The sequence below is a fragment of the Thamnophis elegans genome, chromosome 1, assembly GCF_009769535.1.
Source record: "Thamnophis elegans isolate rThaEle1 chromosome 1, rThaEle1.pri, whole genome shotgun sequence".
In the NCBI taxonomy this organism is placed as follows: Eukaryota; Metazoa; Chordata; class Lepidosauria; order Squamata; family Colubridae; genus Thamnophis; species Thamnophis elegans.
In genome coordinates, this window is record NC_045541.1 from 60,640,291 (window position 1) to 60,666,888 (window position 26,598).

General features: G+C 46.0%; 1 protein-coding gene across 1 annotated transcript in view; it reads right to left on the reverse strand.

Annotated features, from left to right (window-relative positions):
* Positions 1-26,598, reverse strand: part of MARCHF4 (membrane associated ring-CH-type finger 4) — a 199,720-nt gene that overhangs the window by 12,229 nt on the left and 160,893 nt on the right. The window contains exon 3 of the mRNA XM_032225552.1: positions 23,564-23,756. Within this exon, the coding sequence (XP_032081443.1) occupies positions 23,564-23,756 (193 nt within the window). The remainder of the gene's footprint in view (positions 1-23,563; positions 23,757-26,598) is intronic.

A 26,598-nucleotide genomic window follows, 5' to 3' on the forward strand; every position in this document is an offset into this window, starting at 1 on the left:
AGGGGTCTACACTAACGTTTTATCACAGCTCTGGACTTTTTAAACAATGCACAGTTACAATAGCACCACCATTAATCTTGATCCAGGACCTGAGTTGCAAATGTCAAAAAGGCAGCAATTCCATTAATTACCCTTCACATCACGCCACAAATGATCAAATGCCACATATGAGTTTTAATTGGCTATCGATCTCTTCTTCTATTGCCTGTGGTCAGACAGTAATATCTTTGGAATTTATTGCATGACTCTGGTTTCACTCAGCAGTCAACAGCCCTCAGATCATGCTTTGCCTATGATTTCTATCTTGAGACAGATTATTCATTATTCTAAGACGGATCATTTGTCCGAATAGTTCCATAAATGGCAGTGGCTTTCTAGGTGGGACTCTATCCAAGGCTAGTTTGGAGAAGATAACAACTGAATCTGGATCCTTTTTTACATGTATAATAACTTTGTACATGTGACGTACATTATACGGTAGTACAGTGGTTAAAGTGCAGTACTGCAGGCTACTTCTGCTCATCACCGGCTGCCTGTAGTTTGGCAGATTGAATCTCACCAGGCTCAAGGTTGGGGCCTTCCATCCTTCCGAGGTGGCTAAAGGTGGACCCAGATTGTTGGGGCCAATAGGCTGACTCTGTAAACCGCTTATATAGGGCTGTAAAGCACCGTGAAGCAGTATATAAGTCTAAGTGCTATTGCTATTGCTATTGCTATTATTGCTCTGGATTGATCCTTCATTAGATAGAACTCGGGCAGTGCAGCTTTACAATTCTTCCTCCTGAGCCTGGTTGACCAAGAATCTCTCTTTGAGAAAAGGGTGGGCTATGCATAACTTGAAAAAATTTTCAGAAGCGCTTTGGCTCTTTGAGTCAGCAAAGTACCTCTCAGGAAGCCTGCCTTTTCCCAAGCTTCCGTGCAAAGATGTGGTTGCTTTAAGAGTTGCATTCATTTTAAGATAATTTCTTAAAGCAGAAGTCTGAAAAAAGGTTACTTTAATAATGTGCAGAGATCCTGTGCCCAGTTTACACAAATCCAAAGATTTTTTCTCCTCCCCAAAAATGCACATCCCTAGGGTAGAGTTGTTCTGCGTTCCCTGAAGCAGGGCTGGATTTAGTCTTAAGCCAAGGAGGAACCAGTATAAAAGTGCCAAATTTCAAGAGGTGACAAAATTGAAAAGTCTTCCCAAAACCAGTAAGGGTACACAGTCTGTGAATCAGCACACCCACATGAAGGTTAAATGTAATTTTGCAGAATTGTTGCCATATGAAAGCAATGACTGCTGTTGTAATTAAAATTACTTACTGTGCAAGTAGGGAAAAAATGTCTTAAGTTAAAAAAAAGAAGAAATTCCTGGGGCTGAAAATCATAAGTGTGAAGCTCAAAACCTCAAAGGAAAAGAAAAAACAAGCAAGGGTCTTTTTTCGAACTTCCTAACAAAATCAGAAGATGAGTCAAACAATAAGGGGAGGCCTAGAGCGCCAACATAGACAGCTCTATCCTGAAATTCAGGTAGTCCTCGTTTTACAACCATTTGTTTAGTGACCGTTCAAAGTTACAATGGCACTGAAAAACAACAACTTACAACTGTGTTTCTGGTGACTGTTGCAGCATCCCCATGATCACTCGATCAAAATTTGGGGTGCTTGACAACTGAATAACGGAATAACAGAGTTGGAAGGGACCTTGTAGGTCATCTAGTCCAATCCCCTGCCCAAGCAGGAGACCCTACACCATTTCTGATAGATGGCAGTCCAGGCTCTTCCTGAAAACTTCCAGTGATGAAGGCAAGCTGTTCCATTGGTTGATTGTTCTGACTGTCAAAAAAGTTATCCTTATTTCTAGGTTGAATCTCTCCTTGATCAGTTTCCATCCATTATTCCTTGTCTGGCCTTCAGGTGCCTTGGAAAATAGCTTGACCCTCCACTCTGTGGCAGTCCCTCAAATATTGGAATGCTGCTATCATGTCTCCCCTGGTCCTTCTCTTCACCAGACTAGCCATGCTCAGTTCCTGCAGCCATTCTGGGTACTTGAGAGACCGCCTGCTGCCAATTACCTCCTCTAGACCGATTAGATCCCACAGATTAGGCCTCCTCTGAATTCCATCCGCCGGCCAGTGTCGACTGGCGACTACCCGGAGGAGAGCCTTCTCTGTGGCCGCTCCGATCCTCTGGAACGAACTCCCCGTGGAGATTCGAACCCTCACCACCCTCCAGACCTTCCGTAAAGCCCTTAAAACCTGGCTATTCCGACAGGCCTGGGGCTAAAAAGCTTCTACCCCCTTCTCGAATGGTATGACTGTTGCGTGTTTTAAATTATGTATTGTTGCGCGTTGTTTTAATTTTTTGTCTGTATCCCCCTCCCTTGGTTGAGTTGTGAGCCGCCCTGAGTCCCCTTCAGGGTAAAAGGGCGGCATATAAATAAAATAAACATTCAAACATTCAAACATTCTTCATATGTTCTAGCCTCCAGTCCCCTAATCATCCTGGTTGCTCTTCCCTGCACTTTTTCTAGAGTCTCAACATCTTTCTTTTATAGTGTGGTGACTAAAACTGAATGCAGTACTCTAGGTGTGGTCTTACTAAAGCTTTATACTGGAATGTATTTATGACAGTTGCACAGTCCCAGGATCATGTAATCACCATTTATAACCTTCCCAGTCATCTTCCGACATGCAAAGTCAATGGGGGAAGCCAGATTCACTTAACAACTGCAAGATTCACTTAATTGCAGTGATTCACTTAACAAAAAAAAAAAAAAGGATTGTAAAATGGGGCAAAACTCAGTTAACAACTCTCTTGTTTAGCAACAGAAATGTCAGGCTTAATTGTGATCATCAGTCGAAGGCTACTTGTAACCTAATCGTAGAACCCTTTTCTCCTTCTCAGCGGTGAAGAAGGATCTTGGCAGAGGGAGACAAAGAAGTCACAGCACAGCGGTGGTGAAATTCAAATATTTTTACTACCGGTTCTGTGGGCGTGGCTTGGTGGGCGTGTCAGGGAAGAATACTGCAAAATTCCCATTCTCATCCCATTCTGGGACCAGCCAGAGGTGGTATTTGCCGGCTACCCAAACTACCCAAATTTTCCGCTACCGGTTCTCTAGAACCTGCTGAATTTCACCCCTGCAGCACAGTGGAATCTTGGGGGGTGGGGTGGGGCAGGTATGTGTAACACGGTCAACAAATGTTTAAAACATTTTGATTCTGCAGTTTTGGCCACCATCTTAACTTTTTCATCCTCACCCTCCTGAGGCGCTCCTGGTGCTGAGGTGTTATTGGCCCTTTTATAGGAAATAGGAAAATGCTCAGCTCCATCCAGTTGTCCTGACCCTACCCCGAATTAAGGATTACAGGATCCTAAAAAGGGACTTTTATAGGGAATAGAAATAGTATTCTTTGCACGGTGTCTTTGGTCGGCTCTGCTAACCCCCAGGTTGCTTTTCCCTTAGATAATTATGGCACTTACAAAAACTGCCAACTTGCAGGGAGAGAGAAAGCTGATTTATGTTGTTTTCCAAACTGCCAGATTCGGTAAAAATGTTTTTATAAATAGGTAATCTTCTGACTCAAAGAATGTGTATTTTGTAGGTGTATACATATCACATATGAAAAGATACAGAAATGAAAATGATGGGTGCTAGCGAAAGGTGACTGAAATGTTATTTACTCTGAGAGTTGTTGTTAATCAGAGTATTCTGGGTGGGCAGGACAAACAATCTGATCAGGTATGAGATGGGTTATATTCCTTATAACTTTCCCAAATATGGTGGTGGTGGATGGGTTGAAAAACACATTTTATAATTGGAGAGAATGTTATAAGCACTCAAAGAAATTACTGCCATAGGAGGTTTACTGCCCATTTACAAAATGTAGATGTGGTGAATCAGTCAAACAACACTGATCCACAGGACCAGTTCAAGCATGTCTCTTTTTTCCCCCTGGAAAGAGGAGTACATTTGCAAAGCATGGGCTGCTATCATAAGGTGACCAGATTTTCAGATTGGTAAAGAGGGACACCTTTGACGCGGGGGGGGGGGGGGGGCTTGATTAAAAATTTTATACGGAGCAACAAAAATTTTCATACAACGCAAAAATAGTATTGTAATATTTTTTTATTTCAACATAACTAAAATTTACAAATATAAATTGTAACTATTGGCAAACATCAAAATTTTGATCATGTGACCATGAGAATGCTGCAACGGTTGCTAAGTGTGAAAATGGTCGCTAAGTGTGAAAAATGGTCATCAGTCACTTTTTTCAATGCCATTGTAACTTTGGTCACTAAGCCCATTATACCACCTTTCTTGCCACAGTTCTTAAGTGAATAATTGCAGCTGATAAGTTAGTAACATAAGTGAATCTGGTTTCCCCATTTGACTTTGTCAAAAGGTCACAAAAAGCAAATACATGACCCCAGGACACTGAAATCATCATAAATACGAATCTGTTGCCAAACATCAAAATTTTGATCGCGTGACCATGAGGATGCTGCAACAGTCGCTAAGTGTGAAAATGGTTGCTAAGTGTGAAAAATGGTCATCAGTCACTTTTTTCAATGCCATTGTAACTTTGCTCACTAACCAGCCATGTTCCTGACTTAACAACCACCATGATTCACTTAACGTGGCAATAAAAGGTCGCAAAATGAGGCAAAAATCATTTAACAAACGTCTCCCTTAGCAACAGAAATTGGGGGATCAATCCTGGTCGTAAGTCGAGGATTACCGGTAGCTAATTGCAAAAGGCAACTTTACTTGGAACAGGTGAGATTGTGCCCGGATCCCTTTCATGCCAACATCCCATCCTGTCCATGGGGAGAACTCCACAGGCGGACAAAAGCCCCCAATCCCCTCTCAACCTCCAGCTGACTCTGCCATCCGCCATAACCACACATGCCCCTCAAAGGCAAAACTCAGGGGGCTGAATTCTACAGGGGGAGGAGTAAGGGGGGGATTTGAGGGGCAGCCCAAAGCACCATCTGTCTAAATTTGCATCAGGCAGGCAGTAACATTTTCATAGACCATGATCAGAGGAGCAGCTGATCCTATGGAGAGACTCCTCCTGCATTCAGTCCCAGGCCTACAAGTGGAAGTACCCCTTCCTTCCTTCCTTCCTCCTTTCACCTTCCTTCCTTCCTTCCTTCCCTCCCTCCCTCCCTCCCTCTTTCTTCCTTCTAGCCTTCCTTCCTTTCCATTCTTTCTCCTTCCTTCCTTCCTCTTGCCTATCTGCCTTCTGTCTTTCTGCTCTTTACATCTCTCTTCCTCCTTCCTTCCTCTTTCCATCCTTTCACCAAAAATCAGGATGTTTTATTAGCATCAGCATCATTCTGCTGAAAATGCCAAATTCTGTGGTACTTCTGGATGAGATTTAGAAAATTACAGAGACATGAGGAACCATTATATAATTTCACTTGGCAAAACTCTGATTAAAATAATAGCAACAAAATGTAAGGTTTTTTAATTTTAAAACTCTAGCAAAACATAGATTTATTTCCAGTTTAGTTAATTAATGTCATTATAAAAAGGAATGCAATTGATTAAATAAAAATGACTTTTTCTTTTATTAAGAATACTTATTCTACATTAAACTAGAAAATATTTCATAGGCCCTTCAACAAGTTTGTTACAAATTTTCAGGAATGCATGCATTCTTGAAACTGATACTATGTAATGTTAAAAAGCAGATGGCTAACTAAGTACACTAAAAACCATGTTTAATTATTTGCTACTTGAGGCCAATAGCAATGATGAAGAAATTTCTGTTATCCTCAGTGACAATATTTTTAGGGCCAAAAAATAAAACTCTGTATATTGGATCTGTTGAATGGAGAAAGGCCTGCCCCCCCTCCCCCAAATGAGACACTTTCCACGATAATAGGAGAGGAGAGCCTGGAGACAGCAATCACAAGGCAGAAAGTAGCTAAGAGAACGGGGCGGGGGTTGGGAGAAGGCATGGGACGGGCTCCCAGCAGCGGCTGCTCGGATTTGCCATTTGAGAGAGAGAGAGGGAGGGAGGGAGGGAGGGGGAGAACATGAGTGTGTGTATCCCTCCTTCCTTCAGCCCAACACTCTTGCTGGCATTCTGGCCAGACGAGAGGGACTGCAGAGGGTCTAGGGCAGCGAGTCATTCAATGGGAAACTTGCCTCTTGGAAGGAATGACCCGGTTTGGCTCCCACTTTCAACAATCGAACAGAGAAGCGAAGAGGCAGGAGAGACGAAGTGGGAGCCAAGCCGGGCTAGAGTGTTGGGCTGAAGGAAGGAGGGATACACACACTCGCGTTCTCCCCCTTCCTCCCTCCCTCTCTCTCTCTCTCTCAAATGGCAAATCCGAGCAGCCGCAGCTGGGAGCCCGGTCCCATGCCTTCTCCCAACCCCCGCCCTGTTCTCTTAGCTACTTTCTGCCTTGTGATTGCTGTCTCCAGGCTCTCCTCTCCTATTATCGTGGAAGGCGTCTCATTGGGGAGCGGGAAGCAAGCCTTTTTCCATTTCAAGGAGCTGCCGCTCCTCCCCCCCACCTCTTAGAAGTCCAGCCAGCTGCCCGCCAAGCTCTCCACGGAGACTCACCCAGAGTTTTCACCGCGATTTGCCTGGTGAGGGGAGGCGGCAGGTTGATGCAGACCAAATCCACAGTATAATAAATACAAGTATAATAAATACCTTCCTCCTCCTTCTCCTCACTGCGATCTGGATGCCCGACGCGCCTTCCTTTCCTCCGTGTTTGGCCCTTTCGCGTGGTGCCTCAAGATTACGAGCAATGCAGGGTTGCTACGTTAAGGGTGCCCAGTGCCAACTGGGAACTACTGCTGCTGCGGCACGCAATCCCTGCAGCAGTGGCTGGCTCTGCTCCCGGCCGCGGGCCCCTGCCCTGCCGCGTCCAGCGCGTCTTCAACAGCATGACCCGGCATCCCAAGCGGAGTCCCCCCCCCCCGCCTAGCTGCGTTGCCCACATGCACGGGGATTCAAGGTATCTGGCCAGATTCCTTGAATCCCCGCGGGTGTGGGCAACGCAGCTAGGCGGGCTCTGCTTGGGATGGCCAGGCTATGGAGGGCATAGCCTAGTCATCTCAAGCGAAGCTCCCTCACTCCGCCTAGCTGCGTTGCTTCCCTTCACATCTTTGGAACGGCTTGGCTCCTTTCTTTTTTTTTTTCGGGCGCCCCTCCGTTGGGAGGAGGTGGAGGATAGGCTCCAACTCTGCCCAGAGAAGGAGCCCGAGCGCTCCGGGGAAACGCGGCAAGCAAGCCAGCACTTCAAAGTCATGTTTCGCTGAATGGCGGGCGAGTTCTAAACTGCCGGCATGACTTTGAAAGGGCTGGATTGCCTTCCGCGCGGGCCGACGTGGAAGGCAAGCGGCAAGCCAGCCCTTCAAACTCATGCCGGCACTTTAGCGTGCCCCTCGGCCACCATTCAGCAAAATATGTTTCGCTGAATGGCGGGCGAGTTCTAAACTGCCGGCATGACTTTGAAAGGGCTGGATTGCCTTCCGCACGGGCCGACGTGGAAGGCAAGCAGCAAGCCAGCCCTTCAAACTCATGCCGGCACTTTAGCATGCCCCTCGGCCGCCATTCAGCGAAATATGTTTCGCTGAATGGCGGGCGAGTTCTAAACTGCCGGCATGACTTTGAAAGGGCTGGATTGCCTTCCACACGGGCCGACGTGGAAGGCAAGCGGCAAGCCAGCCCTTCAAACTCATGCCGGCACTTTAGCGTGCCCCTCGGCCACCATTCAGCAAAATATGTTTCGCTGAATGGCGGGCGAGTTCTAAACTGCCGGCATGACTTTGAAAGGGCTGGATTGCCTTCCGCACGGGCCGACGTGGAAGGCAAGCGGCAAGCCAGCCCTTCAAACTCATGCCGGCACTTTAGCGTGCCCCTCGGCCACCATTCAGCAAAATATGTTTCGCTGAATGGCGGGCGAGTTCTAAACTGCCGGCATGACTTTGAAAGGGCTGGATTGCCTTCCGTGCAGGCCAACGTGGAAGGCAAGTGGCAAGCCAGCCCTTCAAACTCATGCCGGCACTTTAGCGTGCCCCTTGGCCGCCATTCAGCAAAATATGTTTCGCTGAATGACGGGCAAGTTCTAAACTGCCGGCATGACTTTGAAAGGGCTGGATTGCCTTCCGCGTGGGCCGACGTGGAAGGCAAGCAGCAAGCCAGCCCTTCAAACTCATGCCGGCACTTTAGCATGCCCCTCGGCCGCCATTCAGCAAAAGATGTTTCGCTGAATGGCGGGCGAGTTCTAAACTGCCAGCATGACTTTGAAAGGGCTGGATTGCCTTCCGCGCGGGCCGACGTGGAAGGCAAGCGGCAAGCCAGCCCTTCAAACTCATGCCGGCACTTTAGCGTGCCCCTCGGCCGCCATTCAGCGAAAGATGTTTCTAAACTGCCGGCATGACTTTGAAAGGGTTGGATTGCCTTCCGCCCAGGGCGACGTGGAAGGCAAGCGGCAAGCCAACACTTCAAAGTCGTGCCGGCAGGCAGGGCTGGAGCGAACGAGCGAGCGTGCTCCGTCCCGGTGGGTGCATGAGCGGAGCACTTTTCCAGCGCTCCTGTGCCTGGAGAGCTCCCTCTGCATATGAGCCCAGGATCCGCCGTTTGCGCTCCCTTGCTCTGCCTCGCCACCCGCCTTCCCTATCTAGGGACTCCTCCAGCAGAAATAGCAGAGTCGCGTCGAGCGCCACTCTGCCTTTCTCTGCGCTCTTCCCGCCTGGACGCCCAGAGCCTCCCAGCCCGCCCGGCCTGGGGTGAGTCAGCTGCAGTGCAGCGGGCGGCGATCCCGCCACCCCCCCCGCTCACTCGCCCCGCCTGTCACTTACTCTGAGTTCGGAGAAGAAGCGGCGGCCCCAGGTGGCACTTTTCGCAGAGGTTTTCCCACAGCTTGTCCGGAAGTGGAGCTGGAAAGGCGAGCTCGCTCCCCGCTCACTCGCTACGCTACCCCGCCCATGCGAGCGGCAACGGATGGGCGGGGGACTCATGCGGCATGCTAAGCGGACTCCAGCCAATCAGTGAGCTGGCTGGGATGGAAAACTTTAAGCACGCCGCGTTTTCCATCCCAGCCAGCTCACTGATTGGCTGGAGTCCAGGCCAAACCAATCAGTGAGCGGCAGGCTGGGCTGGCTTAAATTTGTAGGTAGGTAGGATAGAGAACAGAACGATGAGCCAGCCCAGCAAGCTAGCAGCTGATGGGCGGGAGCTGCGAGCGCCAAAAAAAGTGTGCTTTTTAAAAAAGCGTGCGGGACGCGGGAAAATGCATTAAAAAGCGGGGGTGTCCCGCCAAAAGCGGGACTTCTGGTCACCTTATGCTATCACTCCTCATTCTTATTTTCCTCTTATTTACTTATTTTATTAAATATATATGCTGCCCATCACACTATCCAAAGCAATTCTGGGCAGTTTACAATGCATTTCTTAATTTCCATGAATGCTTATAAGGCTGAGATTCAATCCAAAGGCAATCATGGAAATAAAAATAATGTTTTAAAAACAGTTATAAAAAATAACTGTTTTTCTTGCCAGCATGCCACCCTGCTTTTTAATTAAAACAATCTGCAACAATTAAATAATAACAACAGCCAAGACTTAAGACATGAGGGTAGTATTCTCCAAAATTGATAGCCAGGGGAATCTCATCATTAGAAATCTCAAGTCTTCTCTGATTTCATGTGTCTATATGAGGAAAGGAATAACATAGAAACACATAGAGTAGCATAGAATAACAGGGACCTTGGAGGTCTTCTAGTCCAAGCCCCTGCTTGAGCAGAAGACTCTATATCATTTCAGACAAATAGTTGTCCAATATCTTCTTAAAAACCTCCAGTGATGGATCATCCACAACTTCTGAAGCAGGGGTGGGTTCCTACCGGTGTTGGTACCGCTTCACTTCACGTATGCTTTGCTTGTGCACACGCCAACTGCACATTGCTCGGCCACGCACAGTTCACTGTGAATTGTTTGCACATGCGCTAAGACCAAGAAAAGCTAAAAGAAATCATGGCAGCAATGGCAGCAGAGACCAGGGAACTGGTTCGGGGACATGGTGAGCCTGGGTCGCTGCCGGTTCTGCGACCCAGACCAAATTGCGGTTCACCCGAATCAGTGCGAACCAGTAGGAACCCACCTCCATTTTGAAGGCAAGCCATTCCACTGGTTAATTGTTCTAACAATCAGTAAAATTCTCCTTACTCCTAAATTGCTTCTCTCCTTGTTTAGTTTCCATCCATTGTTTCTTGTCTTGCCTTCTTGTGCTTTGGAAAATAGGTTGACCCCCTCTTCCTTGTAGCAGCTGCTCAAATATTGAAACACTGTTGTCATGTCTCCCATAGTCCTTCTTTTCACTAGATTAGACATACATGATTCCTGCAACTGTTCTTCGTATGTTTTAGTCTCCAATCTCCTAATGATCTTTGTTGCTCTTTTTTGCACTCTTTCCAGAATATCAACACCTTTTTTTATATTGTGGTGACCTAAACTGGAGGCAGTAAGTTGTCTAAACTAAGTAAGTTGTCAATGAGGTTCTCCTCATTTGCTCAATCTGACACCTTACTTAGTTCTATTCTGATTCAGGTCTGTCTAATTGCTTCATTGCCAGAGGCAGAGAATTGTTTCCGAGGGCACAAAACTTCTGTCTTATATTATCTTGTCAACCCAGCTACAGGGTTAATTTATGGTCCAACTCTCAAACACCTTATGCTTTGCTGAGTTGTGTCACCTTGAGTACTCCTTCCCCCTTGGGACAGCATGCTTCAGTTTCTGGAAGCATCTCATAAGACCAAAATCCACTGACTGCTTTGCTGTAGAAAGAAGACTAGATTCCTGGGACTATTTGGGAGCTGTAGGTGAAACCCTTCCACTTCAGATGAAACATAGTGAATCTTACTATTGTAAGCCGCCCTGAGTCCCCTCAGGGAAAAGGGCGGCCTATAAATGCTAAATAAAATCTAAAAAAAAATATCTAAAAATCAATGCACTAGTACATCTTTTTTCTTAATAAAGAAAACACAGGGGAAAGAAGGAAGCTAAGGGGAAAAAAGTCATTAAGAATAATTCTGTCAGGTTTTGAATCAGCCCCCTTCTACTAGCAAAGCAAAAATTATAGCTATCCTGCTATTTGAGCGTTCCTCATAAGGAGAGGGAAGATCTAAAAACATGACAAAGGAACAGAACCAGAGGTGGTATTCAACTAGTTCTCTCTGGTTCAGGCACACTGGTAGTGTTGTATACTGAAAGAAAGTCCTCGCAGTTACGAATGACAGCTCGGTAGCAGGCAGGCGCGTCTTAGCCAATCAGACGCGCCTGTCAGTTGCCGAGCTGCTGGTATATAAAAGGCAGGCTCTTCCAACTGTCAACTGATTCTTCAACTGGCAGCCGAACATACCAGTCTACCTGGAACTGCTTCGCTGCTTCTTCTCCACAGACTACCGGTCTAATCTTTGTTACAATTGTTTCTACCGTGCTCACAGCCGGTCTTCCTTAGATACTTTGTTAATAGTTACTGTTATATTAAATTGGTTACAGCGTTACCGAACCAGAGCCTCTGTCTTCATTCTTAAGTTACAATACTGGCGACGAGGACTGGGGACCTGTAACCAGAAGAAAATTCAACAGACACTTCTCTTCAAACCAAGTAATTCTTTATTATTATTTTTTCTTTCCCTTGTAATGGCTGGCATGCCAACTTTTGCCCCTTTTGGGGTGGGAAGTGAGACGTGGGAAGCATTCCTTGAAAGATTTGAATGCTTCCTGATTGTGAATAACCGTCAGGGCTACTCGCAAGCAAGAAAATGTGGTTTTTTCCTAACTGCTTGTGGTCCAGAGATGTTTGCCACCGCAAGGTCTTTTGTCGCTCCAAGAGCAGTTTACGACCTATCCTGGCAGGAGCTAACGGACGGTCTCCAGGCGTATTATGCTCCTACTCCCTCGCAAATTGCAAGACGTTTTGCATACCGCAGGCGTGTTCAAAAGCCTTCAGAAACAGTTAATCAATTTCTGCAGGCTCTGCGAGTCGCCGCAGCGCAATGCGAGTTTCCTGATTTGGAGGCAAACTTAGCAGAACAGTTTGTCTGTGGCCTGAAAGACATTTTCCTTAGGCGCAGACTTTTAGGTAAGCCTAAAGTCACATTGATATACGCTATAGATGAGGCTCGCGCCGCAGAGTTAGCAGATTCCTCATCAACTGAAATCGAACGCTACCTCGCGCAATTGACAGTTACTGGCGGTTTACCCGCCGCGCAAGCCTCAACCTCTTTGGCACCGCCTCCTCTGCAACAACCATCTTACATCACAAATCTCATTGATGAACTCGCTCCTCTGCCAGATCACTTACGCCAATTCCAAGTGGACAGACTTGGGGCACAGCCCCGCCGTCAGCAACCTCGTTCAACTCAAGCCATCAGCCGGCCTCTTGCAAGCTCTTCTACCTGCCTTGGCTGCAGCGGAGCGCACACCCGAGCGACCTGTCCCTTTAAGGCAGCGGTTTGCCGCCGCTGCGGGAAGAAGGGACACCTAGCCCAAGTCTGCAGAGCCTCCCTGCCTGTTCCTGCTGCAGCTATTGAACCACCGCCACCTTATGGTCCTCCACCTCCTCCAAGAAGTTCTCAGCCCCGCAAGCCTACACAGCGACAAGAAGACTGTTTTAACGTCACTCAAGATTCCTCGCCTCTTCCTGACATCTCAATCAACTCATCCTCAGAGGGTACGGACAAAATCTTTATCACCCCACTGATTGAAGGTCAACCATGCAAAATGGAAGTGGACTCCGGATCCTCCAAATCGCTACTGTCTTGGGACAAATTTTCCCTGTTGTGCCCCCATGTAAAACGCTGCCATCTGTCACCCCCTGATGCCATCCTAAGGGATTATCAGGGATCCAACATTGCCATTCTCGGCTCCTACGACTTAAGGGTTTCATATGGCAGGCATTGCGCCATTTTACCTGCATTAATTGTTCTGAAACCCTTACCCTCAATTTTAGGGTTAGAATGGTTTACCCCATTGGGTCTTTCCCTACAGGGAATTCATTTCACTGCGGACACGCCTTCTGATGTGGCAGCAGTCTTGTCAGACTACGCTGACATATTCGATGGGCAGTTGGGCCAATACAAGGGCAGCCCTATTTCCCTCAACTTGGATCCCCAGGTTGCCCCAATCAGACTGAAGGCCCGCAGGGTGCCTTTTGCCTTAAGGCCTAAGGTTGAAGCCGAGCTCGACAAGCTTGTGGCGCAGGGCATACTGGAGCCCGTCGACCATTCACAATGGGAAACCCCCATTGTCATTCCTGTGAAGGCCGACGGCTCCATTAGGATCTGCGCCGACTATAAGTCGACCATCAACCTTGGCCTTCAGGCAAACCCCTATCCAGTCCCTGTGGTGCAGCACCTGCTCCATTCCTTGGGGCAGGGCTGTATTTTCGCCAAACTGGATATGGCACAGGCCTACCAGCAGCTTCCTGTGGATGATGATGCGGCGGCTGCCCAAACCATCGTCACCCACCGGGGGGCTTTCCGTTGTCACCGCCTCCAATTCGGCGTATCCGTTGCCCCGGGGATTTTCCAGAGCCTCATGGAGCGGCTGCTCCATGGGCTCCCTGGCGTGGTACCGTACTTTGATGACGTCCTGATCGCTGCAAACAGCTGCTCAGACCTCATCAAAGTATTAAGGAAAGTCCTCGACCGTTTCAGGGGCGCGGGACTCAAATTAAAACGCAGCAAATGTTTCTTTGCTGTGCCCCAAGTGGACTTCCTGGGTTTCACAATTGATGCCCAGGGAATCCACCCTACCCCTTCTAAATTGGCAGCCATCAGGAACGCTCCTGCTCCTACATCGAAGGCGCAGCTACAATCGTTCCTGGGGCTTTTAAATTTCTACTCGCCTTTCATTCCCCACAAGGCATCACTAGCCGAGCCGCTACATCGGTTGCTCGACCGATCCGCGCCTTGGCAATGGGGCAGCCGCGAAGCGCATGCGTTCGCGGCTGTCAAATCCCTGCTGACGTCAGAGGCAGTCTTAGTGCAATATAGTGACAAGATGCCCCTGACTCTAGCCTGTGATGCCTCCCCCGTGGGTTTGGGGGCTGTTCTGAGCCACGTCCCGCCCAATGGCTCAGAAGCTCCCATAGCTTTTTACTCCTGGACACTGTCCTCAGCAGAGAGGAACTACAGCCAGATTGACAAGGAGGCTCTGGCTGCAGTGTCAGGAATTAAAAAGTTCCATGATTACTTATATGGGCGGCATTTCACCCTATTCACGGATCATAAGCCACTCCTTGGGCTTCTGGCTGGTGATAGGCCGACCCCTCCTATCCTGTCCCCAAGGATGACCCACTGGACGGAGTTCTTAGCGGCTTACTCCTACGCCTTACGCTACCGTCCGGGCAAGCAAATAGGGCATGCAGATGCCCTTAGTCGCTGCCCACTTCCGGACAAGGAAGTTAAAGCGGTTCCTTGCCTTTCAGTCCTGGCAATTGCACAGCTGGAGTTGCCTTTGACAGCTACAGACGTGGCTGCTCACTCTCGGTCTGACCCTACATTGTCACAACTATTGAATTGGGTCCTGAGAGGCTGGCCTGCGGGTGCCTTACCTCCGTAGTTCAAACATTTCAAAAACAGACAGTTAGAGCTTTCCATTCATTCAGGCTGTCTGTTGTGGGGCGACCGTGTGGTCATCCCAACGGTCCTCCGACAACAGATCTTGCAACGCCTTCATGAAAATCATCCTGGAGTCAGCAGAATGAAAGCTCTTGCTCGCAGTTTCGTTTGGTGACCAGGATTAGATACTGATATCGAAGCCTGGGTCGCCAAATGCGAAACATGCCAGCAGTCCCGACCATCCCCTCCTTCCTCTCCCTCCCGGGAATGGGAGATGCCTCGTGGACCATGGTCAAGAATACATTTAGACTTTGCTGGCCCCTTCCACGGACAGGTCTTTCTCATAGTTGTGGACGCGTACTCTCGATGGGTGGAAGTATTGCTCATGCACTCCACCACATCTGACAGTACTGTGCGAGCTTTGCGACGTTTGTTCGCAACCCATGGGTTGCCGGACACAGTAGTGTCTGACAACGGCCCGCAATTCACGTCCACAACGTTTCAAACCTTCCTGGCCGAGCAAGGGGTCCGCCACGCGCTGGTTGCCCCTTACCATCTGGCCAGCAATGGCCGAGCGGAAAGGGCGGTTAAATCGGCCAAGGAGGCTTTGGGCCGGCTAAACCGAGGGGACTGGCAGGCAAGGGTGGATGTGTACTTACTGGCACAGCATTCCACTCCCTGCCCCCTGACACAGAAAAGCCCCGCGGAGATGCTGATGGGCAGGCGCCTGCGGACCACCCTGGATAGATTGCATCCCGTCTATTCAGGAATTCAGTCTGGCAACCTGGGACATCCAACTCCCTCCCGCACTTTCAAGCCAGGGGACCTAGTTTGGGCTAGGAATTACGGAGGGGAAACTAGATGGGTTCCTGCAGTTATCACTGAAGTAACAGGACCCGTTTCCTACAGGGCTCGAATACCAGATGGATCCACCTGGAGGAGGCACCTGGATCAGTTAAGGCAACGAAAGGCATCCGGATCTACTCCTCAAGCCGACACGCAAGGGTCTGGCGTAGACGCAGCTCGGCCAGCCCTGAAACCGCAATCGCAATTTAATAATCAAAACACTCCAGCCTTCTCCAATTCAGGCCAGCCTAGCACATTGTTATCATCGAGGGGAGAAAACCCTGATGAGTTAGTTATTCCTTCTCAATCCATTCTCGCAAACCCCTTAGGTCAACATAGCACTAGTCCAACCCACTCAGAGGCCGCCTACAATCCGACACCATCCTCGGCCGCGCCCCCTTCGCCCAGCTTACCATACAGTTGCAATTTTCCACTCAGGGATTCAGGACCATCAGACGTCACCTGGAGCTTCACTCCCCGAAGGGAGGAGCTCAGACAGGGACGTCTTCTTGAGGATCCGCCTGCAATCCAATTGCGGCGTTCGGGGCGTGTCCGCCGTTCTCCTGCCTATTTAGAAGAATACACGTGCGCAAACATCAAGCATGCGCACAGCTGGGGGGGAAGAAGTGTTGTATACTGAAAGAAAGTCCTCGCAGTTACGAATGACAGCTCGGTAGCAGCCAGGCGCGTCTTAGCCAATCAGACGCGCCTGTCAGTTGCCGAGCTGCTGGTATATAAAAGGCAGGCTCTTCCAACTGTCAACTGATTCTTCAACTGGCAGCCGAACATACCAGTCTACCTGGAACTGCTTCGCTGCTTCTTCTCCACAGACTACCGGTCTAATCTTTGTTACAATTGTTTCTACCGTGCTCACAGCCGGTCTTCCTTAGATACTTTGTTAATAGTTACTGTTATATTAAATTGGTTACAGCGTTACCAAACCAGAGCCTCTGTCTTCATTCTTAAGTTACAATAGGTAGCGGCGGCTGCAGGAGGCTCTGCCCACCCGGCCCAACGTAATGTGTGGGTACTGCGCATGTGCAGAAGGCAGTGCACATGCGCAGACAAAGTGCATGCAAGCAAAGTGCGTGTGCATGCTCACATTTGAGAACCAATAGGAAAGGTAAATAAATACCACCGCTGAACAAAACAGTAAGAAAGTATTATTTGTATCACTGTTTGTTACCCCTGGCTACACAGTTTATGAATTTTGATTCTTGGTCCACATACATTCAATTTAACTTTACATACATATATACACGTTATATGGTATATATATCAAATAGATACATCTTATATTTGTGACCAGCAATATCTGTCCTTAAGGAGAGGTGCAACTGACCATTGCTTTCAAGTAGAGAAAGGTAGAGAGCACAACAGAAGCTACCAGTCAAAATGGCAGGTGTGGCTGCTCACAGGCTGAATATCTTGCAATGTGCCACCAAAATGTTTCAGAACAGGCCGGAATTTCTTAAAATGGCTTAGAGTTCAGCAGAGACCCTTGTCAGGGAAACAAAAACCACCATCTGATAGTCAGCAAGAGGAGAGCCTTGTGGAAGGATCTTTCTAGATATTCCTCCCAGCCTGTCTGGAAGGGGCCTGGGTCAAATGTCTGTATGAAGATTGAGAGAACTAACCTAGAATGAAGGTGAAATTTCCCAACAGAACAATTAATCAGTGGAACAGCTTGCCTCCAGAAGCTGCAGGTGCTGTGTCACTGTAGGTTTTCAAGAAGAGACTGGGTAGCAATTTGTCCAGAATAGTACAGGGTCTCCTGTTTGAGCAGGGGGTTGGACTAGAAGACCTCCAAGGTCCTTTCCAACTCTGTTGTTTTGTTATTTCTGTTATTTCAGTAAGAGCCTAGAGAACAACGACTTAAATGGTAAATATGGATAGGCTCTAAAAATGGAATATAGTGGTACAATTGTCAGAAGCATTTGCCTGAGGATATCTGTGATGGGAATGATTTGTAGAGAGGAAGATCTATTTCCCGACTTTGCTCATTAGAGACAAATTGGCTACACTGAGAAGGATCTTTGCTCTCTACAGTTCAAGCCTGTGACAAGCACCCTAGGGCAGGACCTTGTGACAACTTCACCAACTGCATTCCAATATATCTTCTTCTTCCAAAAAGATCCCTGTGCTTAACTTTCTTGCCATACAATCTCCTCTTAAGCGTGACACAAATTGAGTGAGCCTGTGTGTAAACTCTCATCCAGCAATGTTCTTTCACAAAAGGTCCTCACCTGAGGAGGTTCCATGATGTGCCATAATTTTTCACTGAACATTTTATGATTTAAGATGATGCATTTTAGAAGGGGGAAAAAAAAAACCCTCTCTATTTCATGCACTATTGGCTCCAAATGTATTTACAGGCATTTCCTTTCCAATCTGTTACTGCTTGTGGATGGAGAGAATAGACATTTATTTCCATTACTAAGGCAACAAGGCAATCACTCACTTCCATAATGTTCTACTTTGAGCGACAGGACCCAATTGGATGTGCCTCTCGCTACACAGAAAGGTTAGCTTGTCACATGGGAACCCCCTTTCATACAGGGCTCTCAGGATAACCCCAGGTACATGATGCAGGCACGTGAGCAGCTAAGCATTTTCTAGCTGCAACAGACTGTACATGGGAGTCTGCAGTTATGCCTGCTTTTGTAGATATCATGAAAGGAGTGTTGTGATTCATGCTTGCCATTTTTTCACACGTGTGCAAGATCACTACACAAAGGACGAGGTCTTGGGTTGCAGTAGTGCAATGTTGCTTTTGACCCTCATCTTCACCCTGAGGTAAGGTGACCAGATTTTCAGATTGGTAAAGAGGGACACCATTGACCAGGGGGGGGGGGGGCCTTGATTAAAATTTTTATATTTTGTCAAAAGGTCACACAAGGCGATTATATGACCCCCAGGACACTGAAACCATCATAAATACGAATCTGTTGCCAAACATCAAAATTTTGATCACGTGACCATGAGGATGCTACAACAGGCGCTAAGTGTGAAAAATGGTCACTAAGTGTGAAAAAATGGTAGCTAAGTGTGAAAAATGGTCATCAGTCACTTTTTTCAATGCCATTGTAACTTTGGTCACTAAATGAACTGTTTGAAAGCTAAAGCTAGCTTGCATTATAATGCCTTATGCTAGCTTATATTTTCAAGAGAGAGAAGCTAAACTCCTTATTAGAATTGAAATAGAAATGAATAGAGTAGAGTAGAGTAGAGTAGAGTAGAGTAGAGTAGAGTAGAGTAGAATAGAATAGAATAGAATAGAATAGGTTTATTAGCCAAGTGTGATTGGACACACAAGGAATTTGTCTTTGGTGAATATGCTCTCAGTGTAATCAAGAATCAGAAGCTACAACACTTAATGATAGTCAGAGAGAGAGACTCTCTCTCTCTCTCTCTCTCTCTCTCTCTCTCTCTCTCTCATACACACACACACACACGCACACTCCTCCTCTGGATTCACTGGGCTGTTTATAAATTTCCCCTCCTGTGCAAACACCCTTTCAGCCTCTTTCACCCCTCTTTCTGGATTTGCTCCGAAGTTTTTAAAATTACCTCTTCTGTATAGAGACCAGGTTATCAGCCACGTGAGACATACGCTGTGTTTCTATGGCACAGTAATCCCCTCCCCAAACAACACGCAATGCCAATTTAGAAGCCCCGAGCAGCCGAGGCAAAGCAGCAGTCCGAGGGGAGGGGGAGGGGCTGAGCTTGGACAGCCTCGGAGGCAGCTGCTAGCTCCGAGAGAGAGAGAGAGAGAGAGAGAGAAAGAGAGGGGGGGGAGGGAGGGGCTGCTCAAAGCAACAGAAGAAGAAAAAATCCATGAGGGAAGCCCGCGGTCTCCACATGGAGTAAAGTGTTCTCCTCCCTCAGCCATTGGCAACAGCTCCCAAGGATGCGCGGGTGGGAATGCGCTCGGCTCGAAGAATATACGCTCCCAGTTGCTAGGAGAGCCTCAAGGCGGCTGGAGGCTTTTTCGTAACTTAAAAAAAATCGGGACTTTTTAAAAAAAAACCAGGATGCGGGACAAATTGTTCAAAAGAGGGACTGTCCCACTGAAATCAGGACATCTGGTCACCTTACCCTGAGGTCACTGCTGAGCTTTCTAGCTCCTGTATCTCACCTCCTGGATGTCTTGAGACTATTCTAAGAAGGTAGATTACCTGTTATATGCCCAGGCAGCATCATAATCATTTCCTAAGTCCGTGATGGCAAACCTATGGCATGCATGCTACAGGTGGCACGCAGAGCTTGCAAATATGAGCCGTTGCCCCAGCTCAGCTCCACCGCGCATGGGTGCACGCCTCTCACCGTCCAGCTGATTTTCAGGTCTTTGTCAAGCATACGGGAGATCTGTGCGTGCATGCATGCATTGGGGAGGGGAACACGGGAGCAGTAACCCCCCCCGCACCCTGTTTTTGGTTCCAGGAGGCTTCAGGGAGGCCTGCTAAGCCCAAAATGGGGTGCAGGGGCACAGGGGGTGGGGAGAGCGTGTGGTGTCATGCATGCATGTGCGGGAGGTGGGGCATGGGGGGTGTCGCACGCACATTGCATTATGGATGTGAGCATGAGTGCTTTTGGCACATGAGAACAAAAATCACTGTCCTAGGGCTTCCTAACTCTGGCATGAAGCAACAGTCCTGCTGACCAAATAAGACTTTCTACCCGCCCCCCAAAAAAATTATTCTTCTTTTTGTATATAAACAATTTAAATTAAAAAAACAAACAAAATATTCAGAAATGCATGGCCCAGATCTTGGCAATATGACAGTAGCACACTTTCCCAGTTTTCTAACACTGCTATTAATTATTTTGCATGCAAGCCTGCTAAGCACTTAGCTTTGATACCTCACATTTCCAAAATTCTTTGGCCTTTGGGAAACAGCCGCACATATTTTATACCACGTGGAATTAAAAGCAGAAGCAATGAACTATAACTTCGAATTAAAATACCTTGCTAGCAGGATTCCTTTTCTGGCAACTATAAATGGAACAGAATCTCGTGATGCAATTTTTTTCTTCTTAAAATACCGCCTTACCTATCAGCAGTTTGTGATATATTTTTTTTAAAAAATCAGTAAACAACTTTACGCTGCATCTCTGTGCCAGATACAACTTTAATGCATGATCCAATTTTTAATGTTCTTCAGAAAACACATAAAGGTTGCAATCAAATGTAGCAGAAATTAAGAAATCACACCCAATTCTTAAATGCAATCAAAACATAGCTATTTTCTGCCCCCCCTCCAATTAAGTGCAGGCTTACTTTGCTCCTATGGCATCCAACTCATGGATGAAAGGGGAATGTTTACTTCCTGCTGACAGATGAGCTAACCAGCTGCTTCCAGCCTTTATCAAAGTTATGTTAATCATGTAACTTCCTGACAGCCACTAGCTACTCACTTACTTCCTCTGTGTTCCTATCAGCAATCAAACACATAAACACTACAGTTTTGCCTCTTTCCATTCCCTGAGAACCATTGGAAAGAGCTGCTGCTGCTGCTGCTGCTGCTGCTCCTCCTCCTCCTCCTCCTCCTCCTCCATGAGGCTGCCATGCTGCCTAATGGGTGCATCACCTCAAACAATCTGTGGTGGATAGCAGATGGAGGACAATAGTGCAGGGTGTGCAGCCTGCCTGATACCTTTCAAAATTAATCTCACCTCCATGGAAAAAAATTGCCAACATTGCAAGAAGACTCAACTGTTCATTAAATCAGTTTTTATATATGTTAATAGGAGGTAATACCATCTTATGTTTGGCTCTTGGGATAAACTAAAAGTGTTAGTTGGCCCTGCGCTTTGCTGTAGCTTTCTTAATGGAGAGCCACTATAGCGCAGTGGTTAGAATGCAGTATTGTAGGCTGACTCTATCCACAGCCTGGAATTTGATCCTGACAGGGCTCAAAGTTGACTCAGCCTGCCATCCTTTCCAGGTCAGTAAAATGAGAATTCAATCAATCAGAATAGAGGTGGAAGGAATCTTGGAGATCTTCTAGTCCAACCCCCTGCTCGAGCAGGAGATCCTATAAAATTTCAGAGAAGTGACTATCCAGTCTCTTCTTAAAAACCTCCAGTGTTGAAGCATCTACAACTTCTGAAGGCAAACTATTCCACTGGTTAATTGTTCTCACTATTAGGAAATTTCTCCTTAGTTCCAGGTTGGTTCTCTCCTTGATTAGTTTCCATCCATTGTTTATTGTCCTGGCCTCTGGTGCTTTGGTAAATAAGTTGACCCACTCCTCTTTGTGGTAACCTCTCAAATACTGGAATACTGCTATCATGTTCCCCTAGTCCTTCTTTTCTCTAGACCAGCCAAATTCAAATCCTGCAACTGTTCTTCATATGTTTTAGTCTCCAGACCTTTAATCACCTTAGTTGCCCTTCTTTGCACTTTTTCTAGAGTCTCAACATCCTTTTTGTAATGTGGTGACCAAAACTGGATGCAATATTCTAGGTGTGACCTTGTTGGGGGCAATATGCTGACATTCTAAACTGCCCAGAGAGTACCGTAAAGCATTATGGAGCAGTACATAAGTTTAAGTGCTGTTGCTACTGCCAGTACCCTGTAATTCCATGGCATCCAGGCTCCCAAAAAGAAAGGTGGTTGTTAGATACTAGTTTGCAACAAAATGGTTAGATATATGCAATTATACTAACTAAAATGTGCTTTGTTTCTGTTCACCATGGTATACAGTAGTCCTCACTTAATGACCGGTTGCTTAGCAACCATTCAAAGTTACAATGGACCTTTCCAGAGTTACCTAAGACACTTTTTCTAAGTTTTGAGGGACACACCTCCCTGCAAAATTACATGATTGCATTTGGGCACTTGGCAACCAGTTTAGCTGATTACAGCATCACATAATTTTTGGCTAGTTTACTTCCAGCAAAAAACACACACTGAGAAAAACAAAGTCATTTAACGACCCTGGCATTGGCTTCATGAGTATTGCAAAAAAGGTCATAAAATCAAGAGCGGTCACATGATGATCTGCTTAATGACCACCACAATTTATGACCATAATTCTGGTCATAACCACAGCTTTGAATATTAACTATCGTGTTTCCCCCAAAATAAGACAGGGTCTTATTTTCTTTTGACCCCTGAAATAAGCACTTGGCCTTATTTTTGGGGAGCTCTTATTATTTTTAAGGTGCAGGAGGTGGCGAGTGGCTGCTGCTGTGTTGCTATAATTTTGGGGAGGACTTATTTGTGGGGGTTATTTTAGTGCATGCGCTCAAAAGCCCGATTGGGCTTATTATCCGGGGAGATCTTATTTGGGGGGAAACAGGGTATTTCCTTTCTTATTTTATGGAATTTAAGAGAAAATCTATAGGCTATTCCAACCACTAGGAATTATCCAATTTGATTCTGAATTAATACATTTAGGTTTAATCTCATACTGGGGAAGAGTTTTAGATGGCTTACAATTAGGGGTGGGTTCCTGCCAGTTCTAACCCCTTCTATAGAAGAGGTTCCACAAATCTACAGTGCCGTTTAGAACCGGTTCCAGCTCCCTCCCCCTGCCCGTCTGCACATCATCAAGATGAAGAGCGAGAGAAGGAATTCTGGGAGTTGAAGTCCACAAGTCTTAAAGTTGTCAAGTTTGAACACCCCTGTTTTTTTTTTCCCTAAAGGGTTAGGGGGTGTAAGGATCTTGTAACTTTACAGCTTTAAGACTTGCGTGCTTCAAATGCCAGAGTTTCTGAGACAACATTTTGGTTGCTAAGCAAGAGCGTTATTAAGTGAGTTTCACCACATGTTATAAGTTGGCCACGCCCACCCAGTCACATGACTGCCAAGCCACTCCCACTAGGTCACATGGCTGGCAAGCCATTCCCACAAAGCAGGCCACACCTAGAGAAGAGGTTCTAAAAATTTTTGAAACCCACCACTGCTTACAATAGTTGACAAGAAGGACTACCAGTAGCAATGAGGTTGGTTAGTCTACTTTAATCTACATGCTTTAGTTAGCTCTAAGAAAACCACCTTAGTTTCTACTTTCTCTTTTTTTACACCTTGTCAAGAGGATATATAGCAACTGTTCTCCCCAAGGTCCTTTTAGAGTCAAATATTCCATTGGCTACTTCCCATACTTTGAAAGATTCATTGACCCACCTATACAGACAATATCCATGAAGCCATACATCCCATAACAGATCTGGAAGAGCAGGTCTTGGCGCTGCCACTTAGCGGACGGACTGAAAGTTGACCAGATAAGCCACGAGATACTGGCGATAAGGAAAAGGGAACCCAAGATGGCTGCTGCTATCTGAACTTTTTCGATGACGGTCAGAGAAATGGTCTGCCACTGCGTAAGGCCCCCGGCAACAGGAAGGCAGCAACAAACAAGCCAGAAAGAAAAAGAGAGATAAATGGAATTAGTTCTTGATTCATAGGCACCAAATCACACTAATTAACATCCAATAACATTTCCACATGGATTTTTTTTGGTACAAGTTTATAACAGCAATTTAAACAAAATGGACTTCATTGTTATGCAGTAGTTCCCAGAAGAAAGGGCAATTCTGAATTCGAGACAGCATCTGGAAAAAGACAGTATTAATTCCTGGCCTAGTTATCCCTCCAGCATTAGTGTTCCCTGTCCTGTCATTTTTCTAGACTTTTATCCTGCTGCTTTCTTAGTGATTGGTTAGGAATTAGTTGAATTCCATTGTTTTAAAAAATAATAAAACATTGATAATAATAGCCATGATTTTGTTGCATTATATTCTAATATATCTTAGTATTAGAGCTAAGTAGTATTAGAGCCAAGGTGGCGCAGTGGTTAAATGCAGCACTGCAGGCTACTGCTAGATCAGCAGGTCAGCGGTTCAAATCTCACCGGCTCAGGGTTGACTCAGCCTTCCATCCTTCCGAGGTGGGTAAAATGAGGACCGAGATTGTTGGGGGCAATATGCTGACTCTCTGTAAACCGCTTAGAGAGGCCTGAAAGGCCTATGAAGCGGTATATAAGTCTACTGCTATTGCTATATATTGCTATTGCTACTGCTATTCATACCTCTTTTGCGTCACCTTGATGTCCCAGCATTAAGCAAGGGTTAAACTATTTTTACTAAACAAATAAATATACTGTTAATTAGAGGAAATAAAATAGCATTTGGGACAATCCCTGGAGATCAGATTAGTCCTGACCCTGTTGGCTTTTGCATGGCCCTGAAGGCATAGCTGTGTTCCTGTGTTAGAAGGGAGCAAAGTGAATTGATTTTGCTGAAATATATGTAGTATATTGGTATGGATTTTTTAAAAATCTGATCTGCCAATAATCTATTTTTGTTGGCTTTTTCCTGTTTTGTTTCATTATTGTTAGTCATCCAGAATCATCATTTGTTTGAGATGGATAGCTATATCAATTGAATGCATGAATAAATAAAATAGACTTTTCTTCATTAGCTCATCTATTAACTTCTGTGATTTTTAATTCTGAAAAATGAGAAGAAGAAATTTACTTCCTTGGTTATGTTGGAGATATCCTACATCTCAGGCGTGGGTTCCGGCAGGCACTACTGCTGGTTCACTCATGTGCACACTGCACGAGCATGCACGTGCAATTAAAATTGTTCTGCGCATGCGCAGAAGCTAAAAACAAGATGGCGCCGTCTGGAGAACTAGTTCGGGTGTGTGGCAGGTCTGGGTTGTTGCCAGTTCCGCCAAACCACTACCAGTTCGGCCAAACCAGTCCGAACCGGTAGGAACCCACCCACTGCTACAGCCCAAACATACCATTAAAAGATTAATTAACACAGGAAAAGAAAAGCATGTCCTTGTTTTGGAGTACTAATAAAATAGCATTATGAAAAAAAAACCAAAGTAGTAGGCTGAAACAGTAGCACTCCTTGACCTTCGGCTCCTTTCCAAATTTACCATTTTCTCATGAACTGCCTCTTTTTGCTTAGGTGCCATCAGTAATTTTAGTAGGGAGCCTTCAGAGGTCATTATCTAGTCTTTGTCCCGAATTTTTAAAAATAGAATTGTTACACGGACTACAATGTAAAATTAAGATTATTAATTGCCTCTTCCTCATTCATTACAAGATAGGTGGTAAAAATCTCCCTTTCTCTCCCCACGTTTCTGCTTTAACCACTGTATTTGAACTGCAGGGGGCAGCAAAGTGATAAGAATAGCTTCACTTTTTTTACTGCCACCCAGTGGTCACCTGAATAAATGCAGGTTAGATATTGTATCTCTGCAATGTTTCTAGTCTTGGGATAACTTCAGGGCAAAGTCAATGGGGCAGGGAATGTGGAATCTGGTTTTCCTAAACTTGCATCATGCTCTCTACCCCATGACCTTGATACACTTGAATGGCTCCACAGGACCCCTCTCGCTGCCTCCCCTCCTCCCCATGGCACTCTTACACTCCTTACCTGGGACTCCCGTTACTTTCTGCTTAATAACCTCCATGTCTGGGTATTATGATGGTAACCAGGCCTGCTAGGATTCTCTTGCTAAGCAATACAGTTGTGTAACATTGCACTTTACAATGCATTGCTTAGCAATGGCAATCCTGATCTCAATTGTTATCGTAACCTGAGGACTACCTGTATCTTAAATGTTTCGTATCAAGCTAACATACAAGGGAGATAACGTGGAACTTAAAACTCAGGAGTCATTCTCCTTTTCATTCAGTATATCCTGTTTATTTATTTATTCCATGTTTATTGCATACAGTATAGTCCTTTGCTTATTTTTCATCCCAAAAGTAAACCGGGTTGTTGTGATAGCTTGATAATCAGGTGACATTAAATTTCTCTTTACAATTTAAAATTTTTCTCTATCCATAATCCTCAAGACACAATTTTAGTATTTTCCTAACATGCTACTTTGATTTTTTGAATTATGTTTTATCTTACTAGTTCCTTGCATTCAAATTCATATTTTATCGAACACTGAATAATTTATTTCACTGTAAAAAAAAAAAGCAAGGCAACAAAATTCACAGTTAGGAGTTTTATTAAAACAACACTTAGAAAACCGTGATCTAAATTATATGAAACAATCAGGATCCTTGCATTTGACTCTTTTGAAAATAACTTTTGTGTGCCTTGTCTTTGCTTATCCTAATCAAATGAATATAGAAGGGCTGCAAGGGACTTTGGAGGTCATCTAGTCCTAGGGCTTATAGGATTTCT